This window comes from Clupea harengus, chromosome 13 (genome assembly GCF_900700415.2).
Source record: "Clupea harengus chromosome 13, Ch_v2.0.2, whole genome shotgun sequence".
Taxonomy (NCBI): Eukaryota; Metazoa; Chordata; class Actinopteri; order Clupeiformes; family Clupeidae; genus Clupea; species Clupea harengus.
In genome coordinates, this window is record NC_045164.1 from 182,501 (window position 1) to 192,500 (window position 10,000).

The following is a 10,000-nucleotide window of genomic DNA, read 5'->3' on the forward strand; positions in this document are numbered from 1 at the left end:
CTAGCAAATGCATTGTTTCCTATGGTACGGTGCGCCTTGCGTTTGCGCCTTTTCTCCGCCACGTGTTGCGTCTCTCGCGTTTTTTAGATGCGCTTAAAAGTTGAACTATTCTCAACTTTCCAGCGCAAGGCGCACCGCTCATCAATGTCACACTCGGCCCAGGCAGGTTGCGCACGCAGCTCTGCTTCCTAGGCGCCGGGCAAAACAGCCTGGTACCTCTGTTGTTGGCTCTGATGTTTTTGAAGCGTCTGCCGTTTTAAAAACGCGTTTGGTGTGTTTCAGCCCATACGCTGTTTGGACTCTGCTGCCGTTAACTTAACCTGTCCACACTGCAGCTCTGCTTGTGCTTCAGCCCGTTTGTGTAGACTTATCTGAGGATCACGAGTGTGTTACCAGTGCTTCAGCCCATGTGTGTAGACTTATCTGAGGATCACGAGTGTGTTACCAGTGGTACTCAAGGGAGCCCGGTTGAGTGTAAGCGCCAGTGTGAGTGTAAGGTCAGCGGGGTCAGTGTGGAGTATCAACACAGCCCTGTTTGGTCGAACAGACAGCACCCCATTAACCTAATGAGAGTGGAGTTCCACAGTTATTCATCGGCGTCACAGTGCTCAGTTACTTATGGTGGCCAAAATGGCCATGAGGTCCATGGAGTGGGAATAAGGGACTAATAAAGAGAGACAGAATGAGGGAGAATGAGAGCTTATGTCAATGCTGTAGTGCACCGCAGTAGTGGGTTCCCCTATCAGTGTATGTCTGCCCAATTATCTACCAGATGACAAAACGCGGTGTGCATGAACGACTACAGCGAGTTAGTCAATCGATGGATACTACCACCAGCCATGACACTACTGCTAATGATGTGCATGGGTGTGTGTGTGTGTGTGTGTGTGTGTATGTGTGTGTGTGTGTGTGTGTACGTGCGTGTGTGTGTATGTGTGTGTGTCTGCGCATGTGTATGTGCTAATTACTGTCTGTGTGTGTGTGTGTGTGTGTGTGTGTGTGCGTGCGTGTGTGTGTGAGTGTGTGCTTATTAATGTGTCTGTGTGTGTGTTTGCGAGTGTTTATGAGTGAGTGTGTGTGTGTGTGTGAGAGAGAGTGTTTATGAGTGTGTGTGTGTGTGTGTGTGTGTGTGTGTGTGTGTGTGTGTGCGTGTGTGTGTGCGAGAGAGTGTTTATGAGTGTGTGTGCGTGTGTGCAAGAGCAGAGTGCTGCGGTGTGAAACGTGATGTTACAACAAAAGATGTTAGAATTCTAACCAGGAAAGAGCAACGTAATTCATGTCTATAGGCACAAATGCGGGACCATTCTGGTCTGATAAGTAGGAGAGTCACCTTAAGTCACAACACAAACTCTCTCTCTCTTAATAAACGATAAGTTGTTGTACGTTTGTGGCTCTCTCTACGCCTCGGTCCGCTCTGTTAAACCTAATGGATCCCTATGAGACAGTAGCTGAGGCAGAACCGAGCTGGAGATATAAGCAGATATAACGACAGATATAACGATGGTCTTATGAGCAGAGGACATGAGCTAACGATGGTCTTGAGCAGAGGACATGAGCTAACGATGGTCTTATGAGCAGAGGACCCGCTGGTCTTAACCCCACATATCTCTTTGTGCCAGGAGGAGATCCCAGATCTGTCTTTAACTTTAACTGCACACCAATCCTGCCTTTAACTCTAACTAATGGCCGAAATATACTTCTACGACTCCGTGACGACGGTCACGCAGTTGCCTCGACGGACTCGTTTTCATTTATGGTTCTCCGACGGTTGTGGGTGTTGCAAAGCAATAAAAAGAAAAAAAAGAGGCCACTGAGAGGTGCTCGGAGAGGGTTTGCCACAACGGAGAGGGCTCTCTGCACTGTAAGCCCCAATAAGTTGAGTTTACTTAAAAAATTTGAGGAAAGTGGTTGCCTTAAAAACATCAAGTAATGTATAATGAAAACTTGAGTACATTTAACTTAAAATATATTGCAATATCAACTGCTTTGCATAGTGACTACACTTAAAGCATTAAGTTCAATGAACATAAAAATTCCAAGCCGATTTAACTTCAAATCTATTGCAATACACTAAGCCCAGATAAGTTGAGTTTACTTAAAAAAATTGAGGAAAGTGGTTGCCTTAAAAACATCAAGTAATGTATAATGAAAACTTGAGTACATTTAACTTAAAATATATTGCAATATCAACTGCTTTGCATAGTGACTACACTTAAAGCATTAAGTTCAATGAACATAAAAATTCCAAGCCGATTTAACTTCAAATCTATTGCAATACACTAAGCCCAGATAAGTTGAGTTTACTTAAAAAAATTGAGGAAAGTGGTTGCCTTAAAAACATCAAGTAATGTATAATGAAAACTTGAGTACATTTAACTTAAAATATATTGCAATATCAACTGCTTTGCATAGTGATTAAACTTAAAGCATTAAGTTCAATGCACTTAATTCCGAAGTTGATTTCACTTAAAATATTTTGCAATAACAATCGCTTTGCATAAGTACTACACTTAAGTGTGTAAGTTCAATGCACTTAATTACAAGTTCAAAATTACAAGTTTTTGATTTCACTTTTATTTCAACACTTTTTAGGAAACCAAAAATACAAAAACGTAAAAAATAAATACAAAAATAAACTTCTTTTTTTTTATTATTGCAACCAGTTAGCACCTACTCGCAAGCTTGCATCTTGTGGCAGCTTGCATTTCCCCAAATTAAGCATAACCTGAACGTACACAGACATTCCTGATATAAACATGGAAAAGGCTCTGTTCTTGCTTAACTTCCATGTTTTAGTCTATAATGTTTAAATAGCTGTGCTCTCTTTTCACAGCTATGAGGACAGTACTTGCACTTCCAAAACATTGTAAAAAAACAAGAGGAGCGTTTCAATTAAACATGCTCCGCATTCAAGTTGTGACCACGTTAGGTTAACCACGGCTGATTTGTAGTTTGTTTTTTTGCCAAATTAATTACAGACTTAATTTACTTAATGCTTTTCAGCTGTCAAGAGCATTCACATTCCCACAATGCACTCTGGTCATGACTGAAACTCAGTAATTGAAAGCCGCTTAACTTAAGTTAACACTTAGGTTATTCACTCATTCGACTTTATCTACAAAGTAGTAGAATATACTTAACATTTGGTAGTAATATCATAAAACTTAAATTCTTTAAGTGAATAAAACTCAGTAATTGAAAGCCACCTAACTTAAGTTAACACTTATGTTTACTCATTCGACTATATCTACAAAGTACTTAGAATTTTGTAGTAATGTCATTACACTTAGTAGAATATAGTAGTAATGTCATAAACTTAAATTCTTTAAGTGAAACAAACTCAGTAATTTAAAGCCATTTCACTTAAAGTCATTCACACATTCGACTATATCTACAAATTGGTAGAATATACTTAGAAACTTGTAGTAATGTCATCACACTTAGTAGAATATACTTAACATTTAGTAGTAATGTCATAAACTTAAATTCTTTAAGTGAAACAAACTCAGTAATTTAAAGCCATTTCACTTAAAGTCATTCACACATTCGACTATATCTACAAATTGGTAGAATATACTTAGAAACTTGTAGTAATGTCATCACACTTAGTAGAATATACTTAACATTTAGTAGTAATGTCATAAAACTTAATTTTTTTAAGTGCACTGTAATTAAATTGTTTAAGTACAGTAGACTTGATAAGAAATTGGGGCTAACAGTGTGTGTCTCTGTGTCTCCGTAAACGGACAACCATAAATTGGGTTTAACACCAATCTGGCCTTTAACTAATACCAATCCTGCCTTTAACTAACACCAATCCTGCCTTTAACTAACACCAATCCGGCCTGACTCTCAATCTGTGCTCTTTCTCACTTCCCACTTTTCAGGCGCTGGGCAGGTCTTCATTCGTTGTGTACGTGTGTGTGTGTGTGTGTATGTGTGTGTGTGTGTGTGTGTGTGTGTTTGTATGTGTGCAAGTAAGAGTCTGTATATGTGCCCTGTGTGAGTGTCACCTCCTGCCTCTTCGCACAAATTAAAAGTCTTGACACCTCTCTCTGCCCTCCTGTCCATGGCTGTGTTCCCCAGGAGGGCAGGGATCAAGCAAATTAAAAGTCCCGCAGCGCTGCACCCAGCCAAACCCAGTTTGTCTCTCCTGACCTCCCCATCTGCACAGACTCTTTCCTCCTGGCCTCGTTATTCTCCTCGCTCCTCCTGGGCCTTTGCATCAACACCCTTCTCCTGGTCATAGTTCAACAACAACATATAGGCCGGGGCAATATATTTCCTTGTCCATATTTCATCTTTATCTAAAACAAACTGTCTACTGAAACCCGTATGGCAAAGTATAAGGGGTTCATTCCCATAAAGAAGCACACTAACACAGCTGGATACTAGTCTGATTTGAAGCACTTCACGGACCTTGCATCTGTACTAAGTAACAGAGAATAATTCAACTTCAACAATTCTTACATCGGCAAAACAGCAAACATCAAAAACATAATTTCTTGTCTGTTGCCAAGGACAACAAAAACATAACCTGTTTCCTCACCCTAAAGACATGGGAGTTTGTCTGACTGAAGTGACCATTTGAAAAAAGAACAACGTTGATCTTAGCAGGGACACACACACACACATACACACACACACACACACACATACACACATACACATACACATACACACAGGCCATATTTCTGGAATTGCTTTATCTCTACTAGCAGTGCTCTTTCCTTCCATTGTATAGAGGCTTCATGGTAACATGTGTGTGTTCTGCACTATGTGGTTATTTGTCCTTTGTTATGTCACTTAAGCTGATAGGGTTTTCAATTTGCAGAAAGGCCGTCAAAACTCTGCCCTCCCTCCCTCATGCGGCTGGCACTGTGCAGACCGTGTGAAAGACGCATGGACGTGTGAAGTGACACAACAAAGCTGACGCTCCCGCCTGTGGCAGCAGTGTCCTCTGTCCTCTGCCGCCTCTCCGGTGTCTCTGACAGATGCATTTTATTTTCTCTGAGGGAGTCCGGCCCCCGAGGTGCATTTGATCCCCTGTCTGCTCCGACTCTCAAACCTCTTAGCCCCAGAACAGCCTACTGCCTGCCTGCCTGCCTGCCTGCCTGCCTGCCTGCCTTTCTGTCTGTCTGTCTGCCTGCCTGCCTTTCTGTCTGTCTGCAGTGTTGTGCATAAACGAGTTCAAAAGAACGCGTTCATTGAACACGTTCATTTTTATGAGAACGATGAACTGAACGCAACCTAATGACAAATAATGAATTTGAACGGTGAACACGTTCATATTATCTGAGGTCCGGCGCCACTGAGGTAGCTAAAACGTTACAGAATGTTTTCCTTCTCCTGAGGAGAGACACTGTCTAAATCGAATACTTTCACCATGTCGTTGCTCAGTAGCCGTATAATTTCCGCGATGTAGGCTACACCTAAACCAACTAACTCGACTTCGCACTACGTTACCCATGAATCATCACGCACACATATATACCAAGAAAGCAACGTATTCCAAGACAACAGCTCTCGGTCTCATATAAAAATGGCAAGTGAAAGCTAAAACAGAGACGCAGACTCAGCGATTACATCCGATGCACCTTATTATTATGTGCAGGATTTTTACACACTGTCTGATAAAGTTTTCGACAGTAAAAATCTCACCTTTCTGTGCAAATGATGTCCTCCTGAAAAAATTGCAATAATAAAAAAACATTTATTTTAGGAATTGATACATGTATCAATATGAAGTGCAGTCTGTCTGTCTGTCTGTCTGTCTGCCCGCCCGCCCGCCTGTCTGTCTGTCTCCACACACACAGCCTCCTTTCATCTCCACCCACTCCACCTCCACCACTCTTAGGACTCCAAGCCGCACATCCAACATGGCTGCTCTGAACTCTGTCGTTGTGGTCCTGCCTGCCCGCTGGTAGCCTTCCATTCCTCATTACTCGCTCTAATCTTCTCCCCTCACCTCCGCTGCGTTCAGTCTGATCTCCCCTCCTTCTCCTTCCAGTGTTGGAATGGGCAATGAGGAGGAGGCGGGCCAGTATTCAAATAGGGATGAATTATTCACACGGATAGTCTATGGAATATTCATGAATGTTCTGGATCACCAGTGTTAAGGTTTACGTATGTCGGAGGTAAACGGGAATAATGAATGTGGGAATACTGTCTTACTTAGTGAACAACTTGGAGATCTGTGTGATGTGTGGTAGATGTAAGGACAGCCAAGATTAATGCGCTGGTCAATTCAAGCCTTCAAGCACCCTGGGAAAAACACAGATTTGTGACCACTTGACATTTCAGACAACTTAAAGAGTCTCTTCTGTCTCTCTATTTTTCTTTTTTCCAGGCGGCTCTCTCAGGCCTCCAGCGCTACTTTGATGTGTCTCATTTGCACATGGAGTCAATAGAGAGAATGATTTACTTCTAATGAGCCTCCTACGCTTAGTCTCGCACTTCTTCCCTCTCCCCCTCTCTCCTAGGCACTCTCTCTCTCTCTCGCTCCCTCTCTCCTAAGCACTCTCTCTCTCTCTCCGATGCGCTCTCTCTCCCTCTCTCCTTTCCTATGCGCTCTTGCTCTCTCTCTCTCTCTCTCCTATGCCCTCTCTCCCTCTCTCCTATGCACTCTTGCTCTCACTCTCTCTCTCCCTCTCTCTCCTACGCTTCCTTCCTCTCTCCCTCCCTCCTATGCGCTCTCTCTCTCTCTCTCTCCGATGTGCTCTCTCTCCCTCTCTCCTATGCGCTCTCTTTCTCTCTCCTATGCTATCTCTCTCTGTCTCTCTCACTCCCTCTATCCCATTCTTCTATTTGTTTCCTTATGAGGAAGGCCACCAGTTTAGGACACTCTTCTTCTTCTTCTTCTTCTCTCTCTCTCTCCCTCTCTTTCTCTCTCCCCCTCTCTGCTTTGAGTTGGTTGGATGTGTAATGGTAAGTCCTGATAATAGCAAGACACACAACTTATGTTTCCAACAGGGCCAGTTGGAAGTGAAAGAGTATGCTGCTCTTGGCGAAATCTTTGATGAAAACACAAAAGTTGGTTCCTTGGTCAAGTTAGCTTGTTCAGAGTAAGAAACTTGGGAAGGCGGCTTAGCGAAAATAATCAGTTTATTCCGACGTGCAGCACAGTAACCTCGGATAGCACGGTCACATCCTTCTAAGAATCCTTCAATGATCTTACAGAAATACTTAGGTTATATAGAGTAGAATTAACATATCAACACAATGGCATAATTCAATTATCCACAGGTATCAATCTGGAGGAAATTTTGGGGTGTGGGCTACTCAGAACCTTTTGGCAAGGGGGGTTTCATTAAGTATGTTGGAGTTATCTGTCTGGGGGTCAAGGTGTGATTGTGGGGGCATGAGAGGAAATGCCAGGCAGAGGGGTCTGGTTGAAAGGCTAATATGTCTGTCTCCAACCATCTGGTGTGGCTGAAGCTAACAGGGTGGGGGGGTTTGTGAATATGGTCTGATGTGTGAAATACACCAAAATCTAACAGAAGTATAACTGTGTATCTCAAAGCAGGACACATCCATCCATTCAAATGGTTATATCCAAATCCCACTCCCCTTCAGCAACCTAACCCCACCCAACACACACACACACACACACACACACACACACACACACACACACACACACACACACACACATATACACACACACACACACACTCACCCAAGATGGCAACCACCTCATCATCCTGGATGACCTCCAGAGAGCCTGACACCACAAAGCAGAGGCTGTCTACGCTCTCCCCGGCATGGTAGATGAGGTCGCCCGGGGCACAGTGGATGGTCTGGAACTCCATGGCCAGGGCACGCAGGCAGCCGTCACTGGCCAATCGGAACGCTGGATGCTCCTTAAATACCTTCCTGTTCAGATGCACACAGATGTCAGCGCGCATGTCCTTAGGGCAGATCTGCAACACCTGCAAACAGACAGAGAGAAGAGAAGAGAAGAGAAGAGAAGATGCAAAAGATGGAAGATGGAGAAAGAGAAAGGAGGTTGAAGAGAAGAGTTTGGAGAAGGGAAAGAAAGAAAGGCAAAAAGGAAAGAGGAAGGAAAGAAAAAGAACACAACAGGAGAAGTAGTCAAAAACACTGCAGTTCCTGTGCGCAGGAATCCCATTGGCTCCACTGCTTCTCCTGAGGCTCCTCTAAACCTTCATTCCCAGAGCATCCCCTGCTGCCAGCAGCCCCAGCTGGGATGCAGTTGTCACGGTAACCTCCTCACAAACTCCTGGAAGGCAGGAGTGACTCTGTGGAGGTGTGGGTAGGATGCCGGGCCGGGGACGATGAGAGGATTTGATTCCTCCCCTCCTCTCCTCTCCTCTCTTCTCCCCTCCCCTCCCCTCTTCTCCTTTCTATGCTGAGCTGGGAGTGAAGTGCAGGGGCTGCTTATCACTGCACTCATTATCAACACTGAGATCTCATTTACCGTATCAGTAACACCTTATCTGCAGTCATTGTGGTAAGCCTTTTCTAATGGTGAAGCAATTTGTCATTTTACACACAGTAGCAGAGAGACGAAGAGTAAGATGAGCGAGAGATGCATGAAGACGGCAGGAAGGGAGATTGCAAAGGAGTGACAGAGAGAAAGAGAGAGAGCGAGAGAGAGAAACAGAGAGAATGAGACAGAGAGCAAAACACAGACACACAGACACACACACACACACACACACACACACAGGTAAACTTGGGAATGGATCATGCAGAGGGTCTAACACAAACCAGCATGCGAGGTAATAAATTGGGCTTACAGTTTGTGATACCTTTTCTGTATCTATGCCTCGCGACATGGACCAGGTGGAGGCGATGTAGTCCATGACCCGCTCGCTCAGGCCCTTGGGCACCTGGTACAGCTTCAGGAAGTCCCGCACGCTATTCAGCATCTCGTGGTACCTGTTGGTGTTGGCGTACATCTGCTGGAAAATGGTGGTGACGTTACCGAAGATGGTGGCGTACAGAAGAGCTAACAGAGAGACAAAGGCAGAGGGAGAACAACTTTAGTTCATTTAGTTCCTTAAGTTCAGTACTCAGGGAACTAATCATCTTAACTTTTCTGTGCTGTAGAAGAAGAGATGAAATGACAACATACAAATGTACTCTTTCAGCAGAGACATTTCTCCAAAGTAACTCACAGCACAGATATATATTTCCATCAGTAGCCTGTGCGTGCTCCCTGGCAGTCAAACCCGTGATTTTGGTGTTGATAGCACCTCACTCTACCATTTGCTCTGCCGGTTGAGGCACAGGAACACAAGTGATGACTAGTGATGACCGTAACGTGTGCATACGTATACACGTATACGTGTCGTATTCCTTTAAGTTATTACTAGCTTGACATTTGTGGGAGACAACGTTTACTCTGCCCCTATTGGCCCCCGTGGAGTCAGAGGAGAGACACTGAGGCCAGTGAGTTAAAGGGTGTGGAACTCAGAGCACTCCATCCCTGCAGCTGACAGCTGCGGAAGAGACTTCAGCTGTATAGTAGTGCATCATTTCAATCATCTCACAACATCTAAATCAGAATCAGAATCAGTTTCTTGCTGTTGTAAACTGGCAATGACTAAACAAGTAGGGGGAGAGAGAGAGAGAGAGAGAGAGAGAGAGAGAGAGAGAGAGAGGGGGAGGCAGAGAGTGAGAGAGAGGGGGGGAGGCGGAGAAAGAGAGGGGGAGGCAGAGAGAGAGAGAGAGAGGGGGGGAGGGTGGAGAGAGAGAGAGGGAGAGAGGGGGGAGGCGGAGAGAGAGAGAGATAGGGGGGAGGCGGAGAGCAGGAGAGAGGGGGGGGAGGTGGAGAGAGAGAGAGAGGGAGAGAGGGAGGGGGAGAGAGAGAGAGACAGAGAGGGAGGGGGAGAAAAAGGAGGAGGCAGAAGATGGAGAAAGGACTTTAACAAAGGCTGAAATCAGACCAAATAGTGGAGGGAGTGCTGCTCATAAGAGGGTGTAGATAGCGGGACAGTGATGAGGAGAGGGATAGATGACAGGCTGAGGACTG

At 44.6% G+C, this 10,000-nt stretch overlaps 1 protein-coding gene across 1 annotated transcript in view; it reads right to left on the bottom strand.

Moving 5' to 3' along the window:
- The window catches only part of kcnh1a (potassium voltage-gated channel, subfamily H (eag-related), member 1a), an 87,213-nt gene that overhangs the window by 33,663 nt on the left and 43,550 nt on the right, over positions 1-10,000 (bottom strand). The window contains exons 8-9 of the mRNA XM_031578670.2: positions 8,775-8,974; positions 7,679-7,931 (exon numbers count right to left, since the gene is read on the bottom strand). Of these exons, the coding sequence (XP_031434530.1) occupies positions 7,679-7,931; positions 8,775-8,974 (453 nt within the window). The remainder of the gene's footprint in view (positions 1-7,678; positions 7,932-8,774; positions 8,975-10,000) is intronic.